We start from the raw sequence: 22,774 nt of genomic DNA, 5'->3' as shown, positions 1-22,774 counted from the left end.
TTCAAAAGCTGTTATTATTGCCATCTTTTTACAGGGCGCTCGGAATCTTATTAGAATTATAACATAAACGTAATTTGCTGGAAATGCATTGCTTGCACATAACGTCTAAGCAAAACAAAAACTGATGGTTCAATCAAGTCCGAACCTTAATCATTACTCAAGCCTTTAATTATTTTCCAAATTACTCTGTTAGCCCTTCTGCCAAAAAAGAAAATAGCTTGTCTGTGTCTCCGTGCGAGATTATTTATTTACTGACAGATGACTCGGCTGGCAGTCGCGAAGGCGACAGCAAACAGGAGACAAATGGCTGCAGAGAAAGCCTCGGGTATTAAGTACAGCCCAGAGCAAACTGACCGATCTGCCACAACACCGGCGGTGCGAGAGGAAACAGGTGGGGGAGAAAGGTTAATAAGGACATCTCCCCTGTCACGGAGACAATGCATTCACTTTGCCAGGAATGCGCCTTAAACAGGTCCCCAGCACACGCTGTGCCGGAATATCTTAGAATATTAATTGCACACTTAGCATGCCGTCGTCATACGACTTTTATTAGCATTCCATCAGTTCAATGAGCCACGACAGGCCCAGATGCTTTGTCCTGCTCTTTCCCTTATACATCCACTGTTTGTATATTTGCTTCTGTCACCATGAGGTGAACTGCTCTTTCCCCTTATATGTGTTCTCCCGTCTATATTTTACATCGGTCTTTATATTTACATCGGTCTTTATATGTGCTCTCTGTCCCATATCTACATTCTGCCTGCAAAAGTGGGTGCTATACACATTGGTGGTGGGTGAGGTGAGTTCCCACTCATCACTGTAAAGCACTCTGAGCATTTGGGAAAAGTGCTATATAAATGCAATGATTCAAAAGTGAATTTTATTCATTCACTCAGTAACCCAGTGTCCATTTTTTATTAATTTGATTTCAGTATGAATATTCTTTATGATCCTTGATTTTTCTGCAATGCCGTAATTGCTTGGAATTATCCCACCAGACAGGCACACACAAACACACACACACACACACACACACACACACACAAACACACCACCAACACTCACTGGCTGTTTTGCTTTTTCTTTGACATGCATTTTCAGGAAAATATAAATGCATGACCTGCAAATGTTTTCCTATTAGAATGGAAAACAGCACAGGAAACTGTTTTAGAAGTCAGCAGTCACCAGTCGTAGGCACCCACATAAATATTATTTATAAAAAAAAATATATATTGCAGGTTGTTATAATCACATGATATGTTGCATTCAAATAATGAAAATAATACCATGCAATAATCTCACAAAATATTCTGTATATTGTATTATTGGGCTCTTTCAACCATTCCCCCATGAGCACAGACAAAAATAAAAAATAAAAAAACCTGAATGTTAGTCCTGCAAACTGTTAAACCCTCCGGCCATTGCTTGAATGGCGGCGATGGCGGTTCCTATTTAAAGCACTTGATTTGCATCATAATCCCATATTAAACCCTACGCTCTTTTACATTGTGGCTCGCCGCCAGGTTCTTAAGCCTTAATTAGAGAGACTTCCCACCTCAAATTATTCTGGTCCGCGGTTATCTTGATCTGCTTAACGTGAGAGCAACCAGTGCATCTGCACTGCGCGAGCTTTCGAAAAGACTTATCCGCCCTGTGAATTTGAGATAATATTTTCAGCCACGTGGACCGGTTTAAATACATGCAGCATGAACTCAGTTTAGGCACTCGTTATTTCAGTCCACGACTTTTTGGTTGTTCACCACGAGAGAACAGGCCTTTGACAGTCGGCAACTCGTTTGATTACTAAAATACAGGCAGGTTTTTGCTTAAAAGGATTAAATCAGTCTCTCTGTGAACTGCAAGACAAGAATGACAACAAAACACTGAGAGTATAAAAGGCTATGGATCGTGAAAATCCCAATCCCAGTGATGGCTTTTGTAGGCACCAAGGCCAACATAGCATACAGGGTCATTTTAGATGAGAGTTTCCAAAACCCTTTTGCCAAGATTTGATGACCCACCCTACCCTAGCAGACCTCTGACATCCTTACTTGCCCACCTAGCTTCAATTATAGAAATTTTGGAAGATATGAACAAGGGTTCTGTTTGTGAAAGAGACGATTCATTTAATGATGATTCAGTAGTTGAATCACCTCTAGTCCTATCTTTGAACATCATTATACAACTATGGATGTCTACATTAGGACATTCCCCCATAATCTAAAAATAATGAAATTCATCAGAAGAGGTTTTTTTTTATTTGCATAAATACATCAACTCACATATTTCTTATTTTATTCATAAAGTATGTTTTATATTTTACTACATTTCAGAAAATTAAGAGGGCTGAGAGTTGATTGAGACCGCATTTCTAGTCATTAAACATGTGGGAAAATCACATTAAAGCGTCTCACGGGCGCATGCCCTGCTGCTTCTCTGCCCGAAGGTCACATCACACTCAACGCACCACGGCATGCTAACTGGATTCATTTACACCAAATAATGGCTTTTCTACACACCTTGATATGTCACAGCCTCCTGGGAGCTTCAGCTACAAATTAATATCCACTCGAAACCCCGGGCTACTGTAGTCTATCACTGCTGGAGGGAATTGTACAGTTATTACCTCTGATATTTGAGAAACATGTTAAAAGGGTAACTGACTCAAGCAGTCGTGGTAGCAATAGCAGTAGGTAGTGGTTATAGTAGTAGTGCGGCTACTACAGGATTTACAGTGATCTCTACAATACTGGTTCTTTGGTTATTAATCAAGACAAAATGTGTTACACAGCGACACCCAAAAAAAGTATCTTAAATTTTACATCGCAATACAAAAGTGATCTGGTGCTTTTCCTATCAAACCATTTTCTCATGGAAAAAATAGGTTTGTAATGGTGTGTTTTTTCACTATCATAGAACAATAATAGCAATAGAGTGACATCAAATACAGGGAGTTTGCACAGTAACTTCATATAGGTACTCAAATCCTTCATCAATGCTTGAAAGGCATAAAACTGTTAATGAATTAAATCAAGCAAATCATTTAAAAAACTTAATTCACCTCCATGGAATCTTTTGAACTGAAATCTTCCTCTCTTCCCTTTAATGATTTTTTCTTGTCTCTGCGTAGACACATGTGTTCTCAAGGTCATAGGTGTGAGTGGAAAATGGTTTATTGTTCGTCCACAACTTAAGAGAATGAAGACAAAATTAGTGATAAGGCCATAGTAAGCATTCGCTGGCTATACCTTTGACATGCTTGAAAAATGTGAAAATGAGAAACTTTCACACTCTAGACATTGATGAATTGCATAATTACAGAAATAAATTGGATTCAGGTTCAAAAGAACACATTTGTTCAGCTTGGATATAAAAAAAAAACAGTTGTGCTCCCATCTTCATCTCCCTGATCCATAGATATTAATGAAAGTCAGTTCTTTACAGTAACCACACATTTCACAGTTTGTCATATGGCTTGTGGAGGAATTCCTCATTTCAAAGCTCATTACCCCAGGTGACGATTAATTAATGACACCAATCTGAAGATGTGTTTACTCAGAGCTGAGGGTTGCTTACATTGTGGTTACCCATGATCATCTTACATTTACATCCTGCGGAGGAGCACTGGGCATCATAAGCATCAGGTTTAAAAGTCTAAGGTGAAATGAGTGGTCAGAGACGACACAAGGCAGCATAGTCATGGCCATGAAAGCTCTGCTACGTGCTGCCCTTGATGTGGTAATTCAATTCCAGAAAATAGGTTTTTGCACAGACATCAGGAGAATCGGAGAGCAAAGAAAAAAATAGAGAACAATACATTTCACTAGAGGGAGACTGCCAAAGAAGTAAGAAAAATTCTTCTACCAGTGAAATTAAGAGGATAATTGGACATTAAAATAGCAGAATAAATAGTTGTTGTTTTTGTGGGGTATTTTTTGTTTATTTTGTTTTTTGCAAAGCAGGTGTGAGAAGAAGCACAAAGAGCAAAGCAAACATCAGTTGAGAACAAACAGCAGAGGGGCAATTTTGACCGCATGCTAATGATATTAGATTGTTTATTTGGTAATTAATTGATAGTTTATCTTGGAAAAACAACTTCAGGGCAGCAGGTCTACAAAGCCTGACAGAATTTCATATTTGGTTTTAAAAGCCTTCACAGTACCATCAAATCAGAGCCGTTTTATAAATATTTAAGATTATAATTGAAAGATGGTCTCTTTTTTAAATAGCTGACAAAGAATCAGCAATGCTTATTATACTGCTGTCATTCTTATCACATGCTACAATGTTTGAAATGTAGCTTATGTTATAATGAACAAATTACCAATAATAAAAGACAGTAATGATAATAATAAATTATATACACAAGTAATGGATGTATAAAAATTGCCAATAAATATTTATGTATCCACATGATAGATTTAACAGTCCAATATGGTTTACAGTCCAGTTACATAACCCCTGTAGTGTGTGCTGTACCCCCAGCAAATGAGTCTTTCTTCATTAACTTTTGCCGTGGCAGTTGCAGGATATTATCTATAATTGAATTTTTTGCGCAACTCATTTGCAGCCAGGTTTATTATTGTAGAGATGGGGGCCCATCTGAGTGACATGAGATTTAATGCTAATTTATAGTTGTTCCACATTGCAATGTGTAGTTATGGCTCCTCGCAAATCACCGGCTGCAGATATTGTCCTGTCACACCGCAGTAAATTCCATGAAAACCGGGCCTAAGATAACAGAATGCAGACAGCAACACAGGACAAAATATAATGCATTAACCCATGCAAAAAAAAAAAAAAAAACTAATTCATTTTAAATTATGATTTTTTTTTTTTTTTGACAGCACGGCATGGGAAGAACGTGGCCAGCCAAATATTTTGTATATTTCCATATAGATTTCACGAAATGTATTGTAATGTAAAATGCATTTCTTATTTAAGATTTTTTTTTTTTAAGTTGTTCTGCTTCAGCAGATTGTGAGATTGGACTGGGAACTTCACGCGCGTTTTTTTTCCTTAAAGTGGATCAAGAGACCGACCGATCGAGCGCTTAATGATTCATGACGGCGGCGACGTAAAAAAAAAAAAAATGAAATGACTTCGCCGCGTGAGAGAGCCGGACGGGTTACCCTTGGAGCGGGCGGTGAGGCCGCAAGGAGAATGCATTAATGCGGTATTGATCAGAGTGACATTCCTATCAGCTGTGCCGGGCGGGGAAAAAGGTCGGCCGGTTTGAGTTTACCTCTCATTCCCACCTCCCTCCTCCTCCCTCCTGCTGCTAGTGGAGAGAGGGGGAGGGAGGCAGAGAGAACAAGGGTTCTGAGGCTTAGGAGGGACGCACCTTGGCAGGGAAAAGAGCACGGAGATGCCGCCAGGGGTCTCGCCCATTGGCAGCACGCTGCAGAGGACACCTAATGCCCATCAAACCACCGTGTGGTTAGCATAACACGTGCGGGAAATGATCATCTTTGGCTTGGAGTCAGAGGGAGTTTGTAGGAAAACTGGAGTGAAAGATAACGTTTGTATGAGCTCAGTCACGGTTTGAGGATCTCCCCTCACAACACAAGGTCGTAGAATGGTCGGGGTCGAACGAGGGGGGAGAAAGGATATTCGGCTCCTCGTGTGGTGAGCTTCCAACGTGGGTAGCAGAAAATTCACTCCGAAATTCCTGATACCCTGTCAATATGTCTGACCTCACAGCCCAAGTTATATTTTATTGTTTTGTTGCATTCTGTCTCTGTGTAATCTTAAGTCGTTCTTCAGTAGCCTACTTTTGGTCTAGATGTAATTCATGCCATGATCTTGGGAGATTTAAATTTCCACAAAAGTCCAACACTTAACTGTTTGCCAATTATTTCACTGTTCCCAATAGTGTATTTTCCTGAATAAGAACCAAACCATAATGCCTTTTAATCAGTTATGGGTCATTACACCCATTGTACTTTTTCTACAACACTGGACTTCTGTAACAGTGGAAAAATACTTTTTTACTGTTCTACTGATATTCTATAATAGTACTCGTATATTATTCCACCGCATTCAAATTGTATTTTTATGTTCTACATTCCATTTGGGACACGGAGACTGAGTCAGCAAAGCATTTCAATAAGTTAGCCACAAACGTATGTCAGAACCCTCTCAGTACTGCTATTTCTTTTGTGACACAGGACTATGAGCTATATTTGGTTGGAGGGATTCAAGGTGAAGCATATGATCATACAAAGAGTAAAATGAAATGTGTACAGTTTAATGAAAAATTAGCAATAAAGATTTCCCTTGTGCTGTTACACTGCTTTTCATTATAACTTTAACTGTCAAATAAAATTAATAATACTTTGATGAATTATCAAATATAAAACATTTTAGTTGCCATATTTGTGCTGCTAATGAGTTCAGTCAGATTGGACGATTTTATGAGCACAACTTATGCTCAAAGCTGCTCAGAAAAAGCTTCTCAACAAAAATCTAGAGCTGTAAAGAGGTCTAAGCTTAAAAGATGAGCTGGCACTATGCTTCGCCTGTAAAATCACTAAGATCACCATAAAACAGTCAGTAAGCTAGCCAGCTTTATGGGAGACAGCAGCCTTCTGCAGCGACTCGAGCAGAGGCCCTGTGATGTGCACTGCCTTCCTCACAAGCCCTGATAATTAATGACTGTCCTTTCTGGAGGCTCCAGGAGGCCACCCAAAACTGCTGGCTTCTCAACAAGGGGATGACTGTGTCGCAGGCAAGAGTAACAGAACGAAACCTGTCATAGTTTAATTCATTCGTCCCTTCTGTTGGTCTCAAGGTAAAAAAACAATTTTCACAAGAAAGGTACTACAGTAAGTACCCATAATGACAAGAATTTACATTTTATCTTTGCTCACTGCATGCTTTGCCGTATGCAGACGACTCATTTCTTCACAATTGTGAATTGTGTCTATGCATAACTCTGACAGGCAGAACTGGTGCCATGATCCACTGGATAACTTCAGATCTAACACAGCTTCATTCTTCAAACTGTAGCCCTATGGTACAACTTGTATCATTCCCTGCTATCATTTAATAATTGAATAGAAGATGTTCTCCTCCATTATGATTTATATTGCACAAATAATAATATGAATATTTATATTGAATGAACAAAACATATAAGAAAATGATGCTTGAAAAAACTTTAAACATGAAGATAATGCTGTAAAACAATGTTTAATCCCTTTACCTTTCAAATGTGGTTTCCGTTCTTGCGTTTCATTTAAAATGCAGTATGAAGGGAAGTTATTGAGAAAGGGAAAACCGTTTTAGACAGCTTTTGAATAAGACAGTACTGTACTAGCAATGATTCATATTTCATGCAGTTTGGTTGTCATCACTTCATGTCTAATCGCTACACTAACATCTAAACCTAATACAACATTGTACATTAACCTTCCTGATTAGTGAAATTTGAAGAACTGTAATTTTCAGAATTTCTGTCTATTAGATTAATTTTCAGGCTGTAATATTACAAAATAACTGGTCATGCATATGCTAGTGGCCTTTGTTATATGGTTTCAAAAGTAATCAAACATGAACAGTGAGTTAAGAGGAGATTTTGATGAGGCGATGAAAAAAGGACGAAACAGTGGTCACTGCGGTTCTTTGAGCGTAACAGTGATTGTCTGTCAGGCAGTGTGACATCGCTGGAATAGCACCCACCAGGGAAGCCCTGCAGCCTCATTAAGGGGGCAGACCTTTTAGATGTGGTAATGCCACTTCTCTGCAGTATCGGAGACTGCAGCTCAATTTCGAGCACCAGGAGGTGGCCGTCCGTGTCCCCGCCAGCCCTCACTCACTAAATTAGGCTCTTTTAGTGAATGCCTCGGCGTGATTTTAGCTATCGGTGTACCGCGGCTACACAAGAAATGAGCACTGCGGGACTCTCTTCCGACTTCATGATGAACTTTTTCAGCAGATCCGTTCGAGGGAGTGCACGACGCCAGACGAAACATTCACCGGCGCTGTGTCCTGGTAAAGGGTGAAATCGTGAATGCGACAGTTGGAAAACAAAATGAAGTGTCTGTTCACCACGGGGCTGTCGGGGCAACAGCACATAAGGCGAGAACAAAATGAAAAGGAGCCAGTTGCGGCATACAGACTTTCTTCCGCAGAAATCACTATTTCGTAAATGAAGGAAGTTAACGGTGACAGTGGAATGTCTCAAATGGGTCAATAGGGGAGCTGAGTATTAGTATGAGGGGGGACATGAATGCACTGTGCAAGCGTCCCAGGGAAGGAGCTCAGGTGTGACCCCTCTCTAACCACTCAGCGTGGTGCTGGCAGTGCAGGGGGGCGGGGGCGCTCAGTATAGGTGGGTTAGGGTGACCCATACCAGCTGCCTGCTTGGCGCTGTTCTGGGGGGTCCATGGGGCTGTGTACAGCAGATGATGTGCAGAAATGATGGGACCTGCCTTCACTGGAGCACTGGCACAGAGGTCACCTGACTCCGCTTTGCGTGCCATAACGAGCTTCTTACAAAAACCAAAGTGGCGAGAGCACGCAGGAAAACCCCGGACACCTGGCCCGCTCGTTCTGACCCCCCATCACCTGCCTTGCACCAGGAGCCAGGTCCTATAATCTGGGATTCTCCGCCAGACAAAAACAAGCACAGTTCCTCTTCTTCTCAGCTCACATTAGATCCTGATTTACACAACGCTGCCATCCACTGAGCACGTGCCTTAAAGATGACAGTTGAGCGGATGTATAAGAGTACAGCCAGCACATGCCTCTATAGGTGTGGTACTCCTAGCAGAGTTTACGTTATATTCCCTTTTGTGGAGCTGTGGGTGTCATTCGTGCACGTTGTAATAGATTCTGGAAACCGTTTATGGTTTGTTTTCATTGAAGCAATGTCAATTAAAGGCTTAACTAATATCCACGACAGCCGCGTGAATCGAGGCTATTATCTCCACAGACTCTCGTTTCCGCACGCCCCACTTGCAAGCAAAGGTACACACATATTTATGAAAGTCTGATTTCCAAAACAACCATGACAATAACAGGAATGTGACCTTCAAGGGGATCTGAGGATTAAATGGTAGAGCGAGTTGCGAAGGCCCTTATAAAAATCACACCAGTACGTATGCAGAATGGCTGTACAGCAGGTGAGCTTTCTTGTACTTACGTTTAGTCTGGTGGAAACGAACAGCGGGTATTAAAAAGTGTTTGTTGGCGGGTGGAGATTGGGGACTGGAAAACAAATCACGGAGAAAAGTCGACCAAAGAACAAAACAGTGTTGTGTGGGTCATCTTGATATATTCCTCTGTGTATGAAAGAGGGGAATATATATACAGAGATGGTATCAGGACACCTTAGCAGCTCTCTTGTCTGCTTGCAATCTGGTTTTGACAGTGAGCCTCTGAATAAATGAACTGTTTTTTTCATGAGAGGTTTACCCTTACCTTACTGCTGCTACATACAGTCACGTAAAAAAGCATCTGCCCCCTTTCTGATTTCCTGTGCTATTGTATATCTGTCTCACTGAATGCTTTCCGATCTATAGACGAAATGTAATATTAGACAAAGGAAACCTGCATAAACACAAAACACATTTCAAAAATAATTTCATTTATTAAAAAGTTATCAAAACACCCATGTGAAAAAAGTAATTGCCACTTTAGTTCCTCAAACAACCAATTTGCCCAGGTTAATTGATAATTAGATTCAGCTGATTGAACACAGCCAGGCTTGATTGCATCTATTCATATTGAACCATTCTCATCGGAGTGAAGTAGTCACCACAAAGTTTCCACAAGCGCACTATGCCACGATCAAATTAAATTTCAGATATTAAATATGGAATAACAGAGGAAATCTTGAAAGGGGGAGAATGCTTTTTCCAACAACACCGTATTTGCAAGGGGGTACGAAGCTGCTCTGTACAGGAGGCAATGTCCGCAGCTAGCCGTAGAGTGGCTGCAGTGTTATCGGTAACCCACGGGGAACGACTGGGGATGCTCTCTGAAGCAATCGGGGCAGATTGAATTGCAAGTGGCATAGCCTTTACGCTGCTGGCTGAAGTGGCTGTCACTACCAATGCCTGGGACGGTGTGTACACGCATGCGACTGAGCAGCGAGGGCCTTCTAAAGTAAAGGGTTCCTCGACGTTACCCTCTGTCACTCTGCATCAGACTCTTTCATTTGGTATCCCGGTGTACTTGGGCCCGTAATGCTATTTATTTTATTTATTTTTATTTTGCGTAACTTCGTTGAAAGAGCCGTCTTGTTTTTACATTAGATCATTCGTCCTCGTTTCAGCCTTGAGATTTTAACGTAGAAAACTTCAAGATTTATTACTATGCTGTCTGGACAAGAGTTTGTTTCCACAATGACTAATCTTCTAACAGCAGTAATATTTGAATTATTTAGAGGTATTGAAACTGAGGCGCATACGCACCACTGAGAAGATAACTGAGCAAAAATATTTGATTTTCTTCTGACACTTGTAACCTAAGCATATTTGACAATAGAATGTACGATTATAAAAATAGTTTTAGGACAGCATTTACAAGTGGTAATATGTTTTAATTTAAGTGAACTAATAATTTATTTCAAAAATTTACAAATGGAAACCCGCCTCACTCAAACTCAATAATGATCTATAAATCACTACATACTGTATTTTTACAGAAGCTGGCTTGGCATGCTTATTAAATACAGAAAAATACATCAAATACATTTCTTTGGAACTTTGCTGTTTGTAGTCTGTTTGTTTATGATAATATCACAGTGTGCTTATGTGCACTATCTGCATTCCAACGTTCAGGACTTGGCAAAATGAGCTTATCAGTCTCACCACACTGCCCTCCAAACTTTGTTTCCCTGCCTCCTGATTAGCAGATTACCTGAAGCTCATGAGTCATACCTAACTGTGTAATTTATGAGTGCGCGATACAAAAAACCAGCCCCCTAGTAAATTCACAAGTCAGATCAGTGCATTCACTAATGCTGGCATTCACTAAAGGGCCACGACAAGCCTGATTGGCTATTTATAGCTTCCAATTTCCATACTAAGCGAGGCGGCCGACGCTGCAACTCATTTTCTTCCGATTAGCGCTTTTTCAATAATTCTTATTAACGGCGTGTTTAACCTTCTCTCCGGCCGTTCTGACACCGGCTGGCTGAGAGCGGCTGACGGAGGGAGGGAGGGCGCGGCCCCGCCCACACACAGACGCCCGAGGCCTCCTGGCACACAACGGCCGCTGTCACGGCTAAAGGACAACGTCCATCCTCGTCTTCATCCTCATCCTCGTCATCATCCTCATCATCATCCATTCACAACACAGGGCCATTTATTATCATCCCAGCCGTGACCCTCAAAGTATTTTTTTTATTTTTTTTTATTTTTTTGAACCAACCATTTATTGAACCAACATACCTCTATATCTCTTTGTGCTGTTTAACCAGCTTTGCAGTTCAAACCCTGCTGTTCAAATTTGATAAACATTTAAATTACACAAAGCAACCCACTACCCTACCACTCTTTTCTCACGTAATTTCCTTACTGTTGGCATAGCACATTTTGTGGTTTATACTGATGCTAGCTTTATGAATTTTGACTTGATGTGTATTATGGTTCTTTGCAGAATAGCTCCTGAACAACAGATTATCTCAGAATGCTCCTGTTCTCTGATTTGGTGAATTAAGGTTATGCCACATTATTACAACAAACCACGCTTTGTTATATTGAATCACAGCAAGTCCACCGCCATCCAAATCATTCTTGAAAAGAAGAGAGAATGAACAGGATAAAGGTCCTATTTTATTCCCCCTTGTTTTTTTTCTCTTTGACCCAAATGCTCCTGTGTTCTTCTGAGGTTTGGACCTGCCTATCCTGTCACTATATTGCAACTGCTGCACCAATGAACCCAGAGTTTAGGGAGGCAGTGGTCTCTGAAGTCACCTTGTTATTCCTCCCAACAATCACATTAACCCTGTACAGCAGAACAGGCTACTCAGTGGCGTGGACAGAATCACAAATTAATTCACCAGCAACCACGGCTCTGAACTGAAATAAATGTATGCGGTTTTCCTTTCCGACAGCCAGTGACTGCAGAGTTTTCTTTGTCTTGCTCTCTCTCTCTCTCTCCCCCTCTCCCCCCCCCCCAAATGCTTTATTGGCATGCCATATTTCAAAATATATATTTCCAAGGCATAGTGATAACAACAATCTAATTTAAAAATGAGACCTGCATAAGTCCCTCTGGAGTGTCTGCTAAATGCTGCAATATAATATAATGTGAAGTAAGATCTGACTCCGTCCCAGATATCTCACTATTCACTAGTACAGAAACATTAACTCTGTGGTGTTTCCTGAAGGCAATTTATAGCTTTTGCTAGACAAATGTCGCCCTAAATAATTACAAAGTTATTACAGATTACCGATATGCAGTTGAGACCTTCTTCCTCGGGTTAAAAAATTTTGAGGATGCAACATAACTATTGGTAATGAAAATACTACCATAACATACTGTATATAATGTGACATATTATTAAAATGGCTATGTACAAAGGCATTTCAACGAGAGAGTGTTTTCTGAGGCTAGCCTAGAGACATCACTCTGACATCTCATAAGGAAATTCCAGCGCAGCTCTTGATCAGGAATTTACCTGGCACACAACATCCTCAACCTTGAGGGAATAAAGAGCGAACAAACTGCCAGCCTGGCCTGCTCTCAGCGATAAATTAAAACGTGAAAGCACTTGAAATGGAAGAAATGATATACGTGGACATTAAAAATCACGCCCCGGTGATCTAGTATCAAAAAGACAAGTTTATGTCACTGTGAATTTCACCAGGAAAGACTAATCAGGCTCTCTAGAGGAAGGAAAGCATCCAGAGGCCTACTGCAGTGTAAAAACCTAAATTTTATATAAATTATTTTTGTATACACAGGGATTTTGGATCTGTCTCGTGTGCTTCAATATTATTTCACTTGTATAATGAAGTTGTACCATCAAAGGCAATATACACATTTTGAGGTCACATCCATAGAGGACCTTCATATTTAAAGCACTCAACCAAAAAAAAAATCTAATATTTAGGGGAGTATCTCCTTCATGCTGGATTCAAAGGCCACTCCAGACACTGAATGAATAAAAGAAAGCTTGAACTTAAATATTTTATCTTGCTGTAGACGCAAGTGCTGTTGTCAGTGTTAAAATATGCATGGTTCTGTGCTGCAAACATAGCCAACTTTAAGCAAAAAAAACTTATGAAAACATGAATTGCTGATTCTGCTAAATTCACTTATGAATGCCACTTAAACAAAAGACAACGACACCACACAATAAAAACAGTCAGTGACAGGACTGACCAACAGAATAATTTGGCTATGTCACTAATAAAGTATGCTTCAAAACAATCACTTGTATGAATTCTCTCAGGTATTCGGAGGCTCATCTGATTTTAAAGTGCGCTTCACACAGTACTGCAAGGTAGAAGTATCCTAGAGTATTTGCCAGGATCTTTATGTCCACTAAATATATATATTTTTTATCTCAGTAGTTTATCATAATAATCCATTACATTTCATTACATTATAGGCCTTTAGCAGATGCTCTTATCCAGAGCGACTTACACAACTTTTTACATATCATGCATCCATTTATACAGCAGGACATATACTGAAGCAATGCAGGTTAAGTACCTTTCTCAAGGGTACAACGGCCGCCCACACAAGTCCCTAACCCTGGGCTGCAGGGTGTGCTGCTCAACATGTAACTGACCAATTATAGTACACGATTACAGTTACCTAACTTTACTCACCATGTTTTAAAACTCATTCTGTTCATAGGTGGAAAACCAAAACCAACAGACCTATGGCTCTCCATGACCAGATCTGGGAACCTAGGATTTAGACCAATGAACACCCCGTCATTTCATCGTAGCCAAACTGTAGGAGAATGCATGAAAAAATGTTTATTAGTTGCTTGAGAAAGCACTAAAAACAACTGGTATTGTCTTAAAAGGGGAAATACCACAATATTGTTTCCACTTGCAGTGATAATTATCTCCGTAAGCTTTTCAGTATGATTGATTTTTAATTAGAACATGCTGCAAGTGAGCATGTCTTTGAATCTGAGGATAGCCAATTAACTGGACAATAGAAAAGACTGGCAGTAAAACTAATCATTAGATACACTTGGACATAATACAAAATATCCCATCAACTTTAAAAGTTCAGCTTTCAGTTCTGTTGTAAACAAACTTCTGGCAGTGTCATTTTGTCACAGTGATATGATTCATTCTGGGGTCAATGGCTTCAATAAGTTTTTTAGAGCCACTCTTTGAAACCAGTGTTGTGATCTTAATTGAATCTAGTTCTATCACACAATAATATGTGTGTGTTTGTGTGTGTGTGTGTGTGTGTGTGTGTGCGTGTGTGTGAGATAGAGCATGTGTGTTTGTGCAAGTAGGGGTGGAGGGGGGCAGTAGGGGGTGCTGAGGTTCTTAACAAAAAAAGGATACTGAGCATCACAAAAGATAGCCGATCAATCAACAATCACAAGATGATCTGTGACCCGACAGGAAATTAAAAAGAAGCACATTTTCAACAGCAGTAATGTGAAGTTATGAAGCTCCATTATTTGCTTTTTCTTGGCCCAACCCCTATTACCAGTTGTCAAAAAGTGACATGAAAATACGAATATATAAACAACAAAACTCAATGAATGACTGTTGATAGCTCATGATAGATTTCCTTTTCTTTCTTTCCTCAACCTTGCTCAGAAAATTGTCTCCTCTGATGACACCACCTTTCATCAAAAAACAGATGAAAAGTTAATCCTGGAAAAGAGGCTACATATCATCTTTTTTTAAAAAGGGAATCAGACAGAAAGACACTAAGCCATAACAATGTCAGCTCAGCATGTCTGAAAATGGGACACTGAGACTACAAAACCCATGTAGGCTAGCAGCACTTAATTTATGAAGGCTGCAGCAGGACAATATCCAGCAGCAGTGCTGAAAGGTGACAGATGAATTGAATGACAGCTGTTCACAATGAACCATTCCTCTGCTGGCACAGTTCAGTCATGATTGCAATGTTACAGAAGGCGTGGAACACAAGGTAATTGTCTCCTGGCATCATGACAAGGATTTTATTTGGTGAGTTTTTTTTTGTTTTTTTTTTTTGAGTTTAACAAAAATGACTGGTGCATTTATTTATTAGTGAAGTTGTTTTAGATGTTTTGTTATTAGGAGCTAGGTTTATTTTCTTCCAATTACAAAATGGACACTGAGTCATCAAACAAATCCTTTTTTAAATTATGTCAAGCAAAATAACAGTCACTACACATTATGTGAAACAAGGCCCCAAAAATGTAGTTTTCGATATCTTTTCGTCTAACGGTTATTAGGCCTACAGCAGTAATTATCAGAGAAGAGAAGACTGTCAATTTTAGACCACATTTGTGTTCAGCGAATTCATGGTACCGTAGCCTATAGAAGAGAGACCTGATGTTCAATCCAGCGTTTCCTGGTGAAAAACACTGGAAATGTGTTGCTGTGACAGGTTCATCTCGTTGCTTCTTAGCGGTTGGCCAGAGGATCTGATCGCAGACCTGATCACGCGACTCCTCGTCGTGCGCCTTTCCACTATAATTGAGTCCTTTCTGCTGACAGCTTGTGCAGAGTATTACTGGAAACCATGAGTAATAATGAATTGTGATTCTTCCCTAGCCAGATGTAGTAGGATTCCCTGTCCGTCTCGTTCAGTAGTGACCATGCACCTACACTAGAAAGAAGATGTTTTTCTATCATAAATATTTAATGGCAAAAGTTTAAGTTTTCAGATTAAGTAAAATAATGAATAAATGCGTTTGATAGAACGACGCTATTATTTTTCCATGCTTCTCCAGAAGTAATGAAACGAAGGAGACGCCGAAAAACGCGAGCAATGCTGCGTTTTCAAAGTTAAACGTTAAGTTCCATAAACCAGATATTGGCCTATGCTGCTGTTGGGTATAACTGCAGCCGTGCAAAAAAAGAAGTATGAATTCTTCTCCCTCGACTGAACGCTGATCCCACTCACAATTCAGTATTGGACGGCGTTCGCTTCCCTTATAATTTAGGAGACATCTGAAAGAAATCGCGCTGTCGCCAGCGCAGCAGTGCCTGCGACCCGACTTACCTTGGGCGCAGCTGCGCTGAACAGATGAGACCATCTCTTTTATCTCCACGTACGCAGCGCAATGTAAGCTAGCTTCAAAATGGTATTGTGTGTAGCAGGAGAGCAGGGGCACTGCACTGGCAGACTTTGAATTGTTTTTGCGTAGCCTGCTGATTTTACAAGCATTTGTGTTCCAAAGAAAAATCTTGTGCAGTCGTGGAAAACTGTTGGCTCTGGAACCGAACACTGCATCTCGTCTGTTCTACCAGGGGACTTAAACATCTTGCATGGAAATAACAATTACTTTCACAAGAAACTGGACGGTCGCTTGACAGCTGTAACATGTGTTCTTCATAATTCATTGTTAATCGAACAGAGGTATGGCTTTTTTCAATTACACAATAGAACAGAAATATTCACTTGCAGGGTTTTTTATTTTATTTTCCATGTCCCCCTGTTGTTTGTCACCTAGCCTATTTTGCCTGTGACTTTGAAACGTCGCCAATGACCATATTGGCGACTAGACAGGTTAGCTGCGACGTAGCCTAGTTAAAAAGATAACGCAACACGTGCATCTTATATAGTATTTCTGGTGAAACTTGTTCGACTGAAAAAACAATATTACAATTATTGTCACCAGAGGTCCATAATGCTTTTTATAAGTACGTGCGCTGTTTCTTATGATTTTCGTTTGTTAACGATAGATTAAAACAGACAGATATAGCCTACTTACAGTAGTAATGACTTTCATAGTGGTCATTACAGTAAAGTAAAAATAGGCTACACACAGGGCATCATGTTTTCATGCAATACCAGTGCTATAAAAGATTGGAGCTATTTCCTGTCACAGATCTTACCGCTCGTAAATAAAACCGCAGGTGTTGTTCAGCAAAGCATCGAAAATGTAGAGGTTACTACAAGTTCAATGGTGACTGCCTTGGAACCTGACCTAAGTAGTATGAGCGCGAGCAAGCCACCCTTGAACTCGAACCACACTTCGGGACTGGAACACCTTTTTCAGTACTACTCCGAAAATGACCTTCCTTACACGGACTATAAATCACCGCCCAGGGATTCAATTCCTCTCCCCAAAGCTGTTCTGTACCTGGTCATGGCAGCGTTGGTGGTGGTCGCAGTGGCATACGCAATTGTTGGACATCTGGTCAAGGATCTCGTCCATGACTTCCTTGGTGAGTCTTCAGGTTGAATTGCTTTTGGTATGTCGGCTTAGTTGGTACTACCTTGACAATACATTATGGTCAATTTTACTTTGTCCATATCATAGTTAACTTGGCCAGTTTAAAATAGCGAGTATGTCTGCGCGCAGTTGCGCACATGCCTTTGTAGCGTTTGTTGATCACGTGCAACGCAACTCTGAAGAGAAAGAATGTTTTCTTTTTGAGTATACTTCATCGGTGCCTTTTTAGTAAATTAACTTCTGTGCAAAACCGTGATTATACTTCCCAGTGCACATTCATGAGGACAGTGGAATTGAAGCGTAGACTGAATTTTAGGCACCAATGAAAGTTCCGTTCTAATGAATGTGCGTCCCAAACCCCTAATTGTTTAGTTCTGTATATTCCAACCCGAACGCATATTGTCCTACAGAAACAACCTTGTCGCAGTAACTCGTCTACATGCAAATGATGCGATATAGATTTAAACGCATCGGTCGTTTGGTCCTGCAGGAGACGTGAGGGACGTGAGGGTTTTTTTTTTTTTTAGATCTTTCGGGGGAAATGTAATAGCCTAATCGCAGTATTAAATTGTTCAATTAACGTATATGATCAGGAAATTGATACAGGTGAACATACTGATCTGCATGCCGTCTATCAGCAGGTGGCCGACCAATGAGATACAGATTTGCATCTCGTCTATCATAGGTGCCAATCGAAATGTATAGCCCTACATAGGCTACTAGAAATGCTTTGCACGTTTATTCAGTGTCACGCTAACTTGTCCGATTGTTTGCATAGGCGGTTTATATATATTTATATACAATATTTTTTATTTTATGTAGTAAGGTGGTACAGTGGGTGACATTGTCGCCTCACAGCTATTCTGTGTGGAGTTTGAATGTTCTCACTGTGTCTGCGTGGGCCTCGTCCGGATACTCCGGTTCCTGTTTCCTCCCACAGTCCAAAAGCATGCAGGTTAGGCTCATTAGAGGTTCTAAATCAGTGGTGTCAAACTCGTGCCATGGAGGGCCGTGTGTATGCAGGTTTTCATTCCAACCAATTAATGCTGCCTTAATTGAGTCCAATTACTCATTCAGCCATATGCGTTTAACTGCATTGAAGCACAGAATATAAGAAAATTTTTATTTAGACACCATTGTGCACAAACCTGCATCCCTAATTCAGCAAATAATTTAACTAATTATATAATCAAGATCTGAGGCTGGAATGAAAACCTGCATACACACGGCCCTCCATGGCACGAGTTTGACACCACTGATCTAATTATTTATGTCACTGTTTTATTCATTAAGCTACAACTAGTACATGTGTAGCTCTTTCATACAAAGAGCCCGTTATTGAATAACATTTAATGTAATATCAAATGACAACCAAAGCAAGAACAGATGGATTAATGGTATATGAGGGGATATTATACAATAGAATATCAGGTTCCTGCAAAAATATTTTCTGTAAATTTAAATCTGTTTTCTGCACTTTTGATCTTGATAGTAACTCTATCCTGTGACAGCAGTGTAAGAAAATGTATAATACTGCCCACTCCCATGACACAATAAGATGACATTTTCCACACGCAGGAGAATCACCTCAAGGTATTGACGAGGCCCAAAAATTTCGACTATCTAGTGAAGTTTACAAGCTGAAGCTTTGACCACAGGCACTTAAAGAGCCCCTGAGACGTCCCTCTTCCCTGAATGGCGTGCAAACCTATCGAGTGCGCTCCTCTCCACCCCTTTCTGGTTTTTATTTTATTTATTTATTTTCTTGCTTGTGTCCAATGTGTAAATGTGACTGATGTCTTTATGGGAGGCACAAGCTAGAGCCACAGCACTGCTGTGCAGTGCAGTTCTTTGGAATCTGCTGTCCAAAGTAAAGTAAGAAGTAAAATATCCTTGAAATGTACTTATCTATTGCATATAAGAAATTACTTTTATGATATATATCACATTGCTGTTTTCTTGCCCAAATGTAAATTGAATTGGTATCTGACGACATACTTGAATGAATGATATCTGAAGACAATAACATAGTATTGTTTTCCCTTATTTCAACCTAAATGGAATGCAGAGAACAAATTCCTAAATTCATTATTGTTAGGGCTTTGAATACACTGCCCAAGATAGGAAAACTGTTCAGGTTGTTAGGGTTGTGAGGTGATGGAGTGTAGCCAAAGGAGAAAAATGTTAGACATACTATCATTTGTAAAAAAAGAGCCTAAAGCAACCTTGATCAGGATGCAAACAAAAAACACATTGCAATTTGTCCGTAAATATTTACAACATTCACTTCTGTTCATGTACCATTGTGTTTTATAGACTGTTGATTAGCATTTTCCTCAGAAAATACTCACACTCAGGTATGTGAAACACTAAACTGAGTGATGCGCTCTTCTGAAGGTATTAAGCTTGACTTTAGTAAGGACTCAAATTGAAACTGATAAATGCTACCCCAGATGTATGCGTATTTAATCTCTATGAATTCATCAGTACTTTGTGAAAGGCTTCAGTGTTACAGATGTCTTCTCTCTCTCTCTCTCTCTCTCTCTCTTTAGACTGGGTGTTTGGTCCTCGTCCCGCCAACAACAGCAGTAAAAGCGACATAAACTGTATCACCAGCAGCCTGAATCAAATAAGCGAGATGAGCGAGCGACCGAGTTTAGTGGAAATGGCCTACATTTCCCATAATCACAATAGCTGCCTGGAGACCGCCAAACACGAAGAGCTCGTTCTTACCATAGATGAAACGCCGCAACTACCTCAAGAACCTTACAGCGGCACTTAAACGTTTGTTTAGCTATACAGTGTTTTTGGGGACAAGAAGCCAGGTTACTTGTGTTTCTTTTACCAGTGCACCGGCCCAGTAAGTTATGATTGAATTCAGCATGCGGTGTCATTGCTCATAGCGGCACTGCATATGGAGGTCTTTCATTCAGCTGGGGTTTGAATGCTTGGGAAATAGGACGTGGTAACTCGGTGATCAAATGGGGCACTGATTTGCATGGATGTCTAGACATATTCGAGGACTGGATTTGCACCCAACTTTTCAGAAGGGATTCTGAAGATATGCACACTCATGTGATGTGACAGCACTGCATTGTCTGGATTTGTGTTGACATTATTCAGAGTTCATTATTCAAGAATTTTTTATGTGATTGCTCGTATTGCACATCTTTAAATGTTAACAAAGTATTAAATGAGTCATTACATAATTCACTCTGACACAGCCATACGAAGCTTTGGCATATTACATACACTAAAGACTGACAGTTTATGGTAATATTTTATTCACTTTGATGTTTTTCCATAAGATCCCTTTGATTAACATTAAAGCATCAATGATGTTACAGTTCATATTTGGAACTACCACAATGTACTTTAAAATACCGAAGTCCAAATACTTTTAAAATTCACATTATCCACCACAAGGTGGAGTATTGCACAAAAAAATGAACTCTCAAATATAAAGAAAATAATTAAAAGTGCGAATTTCATTGCTTCCTCAGATGAAGATGCCTCGTGCAGTATATAATTTAACCAGTAATATAAATATTTAATTGTATTCTCCAGCACTTTAAAAGCATACAGGTATCTTTTTCCTGTTTTTTACAACTTTGGTATATTATAATTATTAATACGATCACATTGATAATGGCATTGCAAAAAAACAGATTGGCAGCTTTAAAGTTTTTGTAAGTAACTTAAATTTTTTGTTAACTTAATTGAGTAAGTTTCTGGTACTGGCTATTATTATTATTATTATTATTATTCCTCATTCAGTAGTTTAGGTTCTTTACTAACATGTTACATTCACAGAAAATCCACCTGCTCATGCTACAGTGTATGCCATCATGCTTTTTCCCTGGTTTCGCCATTCACCTTGGTTTTTTCAGTTGTCAAAATGATCTGATCTGTTCTGTCAACAATGCTCATTCAGAAATCACAAATTAATGTGTGCTGTTGGTTATTTTCTCTAGAAATGGCAGAAACAGAAGCATAATTATAGTAAGAAAGAGCGGCTCTTGAAAAGAAGATATAAAAACCAAAAAACAGATGTTTCAAGGTTATGTTGAAATATAAGATTTTTGAGGAAAAGTTAAAGTGATATATATTTTTACTCCTATACAAGGGCTTTTGGCTGTCATCTAGGTGAGAATTATTTCAATGTGCATTGGAAAAGGTGAGATTCACTGGGATTTGAGCTGAGCGCAATCACATGATTTCCCATGCTGTATGTACAGTACTGGACAGCTGGATCTCTCGTGATGAGTATGTGGTGACAGCATGGGGCAGAGTGACATTAGGCTTAACACTGATCCCATCTCGGCAAACTGTACCATTCCTGTGATCTTTGTGCTTGTAACTTGTGTAGTTCAGTGTCAACACATTACAGACAAAAATTTTAAAAATAGTTGTTTCCATTCTTTTCTTGATTTTCTACTTGGTATTTCTTCTAATTTGTTTGATTCTGTTTTGTACTTACGATTCATGTGCCACAATTGCTGTACATACTTTTCTGTTCAAAAGCAACTTTGTGATGTCAAATACATGGGGATATTTTGGGTATTTTAAAGACAAGTAAATGAAGAAGCTCCATTCAAATAAACACTTGCCATAAACACTTGTATCCCAGTATCAATGAAACATCAGAGGGCTGAATGTACCTCAGGGAAATTAGATATTTCTAATAATTCATAATATCATACATCTATGGTATATAACTCAATTGCCATATCCTGGAGTGACTTACAGCATGTGAAAAAGGTTCTACCAGTTCTACTTTGAAATCCTAGAGTGATGTACCACTCATGGAAAAAGGCAGCTGTTCTACTGTAACATTCTGGAATGAAGTGCAGCATTTGAAAATGGTATCGGTTCTACTGTAACATTCTGGAATGAAGTACAGCATGAAGTACAGCATTTGAAAATGGTATCTGTTCTGCTATAACATTCTGGAATGATGCACGTCATGTGAAAATGGTGCCTGTTCTACTGTAACATTCTGGAATGAGGTACAGCACATGAAAATGGTACCTGTTCTACTGTAACATACTGGTGAAGGTGAGGCAGAAATTGATCACAGACTGCAGAACACAGAACACCAATGTTTGTAAATAACTAAGTGCTTTTCCTCAAAGGCAATGGAAAATAAAATCATATCCTCAAGATGACCTACTTCCACATGCCAAGGAGCACTGTGGTCAGCACATTAACTGCTGGCCCCCTTTCAATTTTAGGTTCTGCCAAAAAAAATCTAAACGGGTTATGCAATCAGTTTACACGATCAGCAAGCAGGAAATACTTTACTTGGACTTAGCAGAGCGGCTTACAACAGAAACTAAAGCGCAATGATCAGGGTCATGGTTAAAATATTTCACTAATAACAAAACCAGCACAATGATCATTAATCTATATTATATGAACCGTTGGCTTTGAAAACAG

General features: G+C 39.6%; 1 protein-coding gene and 1 long non-coding RNA gene across 4 annotated transcripts in view; one reads left to right on the top strand and one right to left on the bottom strand.

The window, feature by feature from the left end:
- Positions 1 to 17,379, bottom strand: part of LOC135253828 (uncharacterized protein C1orf87 homolog) — a 32,289-nt gene extending 14,910 nt beyond the window's left edge. For 2 of the 3 annotated variants that reach the window (XM_064333630.1, XM_064333631.1), the window contains exon 1: positions 17,243 to 17,379. Coding sequence is in view for 1 of the 3 variants with exons in the window: in XM_064333629.1 (XP_064189699.1) it covers positions 17,243 to 17,317 (75 nt within the window). In the remaining 2 variants the exon portion in view is untranslated. The remainder of the gene's footprint in view (positions 1 to 17,242) is intronic. The other variant, XM_064333629.1, reaches the window with a different exon arrangement.
- Positions 17,187 to 21,743, top strand: LOC135253830 (uncharacterized). The gene is made up of 2 exons (XR_010329692.1): positions 17,187 to 17,327; positions 19,888 to 21,743. It is a non-coding gene; the product is annotated as an uncharacterized LOC135253830 (long non-coding RNA).
- The last annotated feature ends 1,031 nt before the right edge of the window (positions 21,744 to 22,774 follow it).

This window comes from Anguilla rostrata, chromosome 4 (assembly GCF_018555375.3).
Source record: "Anguilla rostrata isolate EN2019 chromosome 4, ASM1855537v3, whole genome shotgun sequence".
In the NCBI taxonomy this organism is placed as follows: domain Eukaryota; kingdom Metazoa; phylum Chordata; class Actinopteri; order Anguilliformes; family Anguillidae; genus Anguilla; species Anguilla rostrata.
Note: the sequence above shows the minus strand (reverse complement) of the source record. Positions and strands in the feature narration are given on the sequence as shown.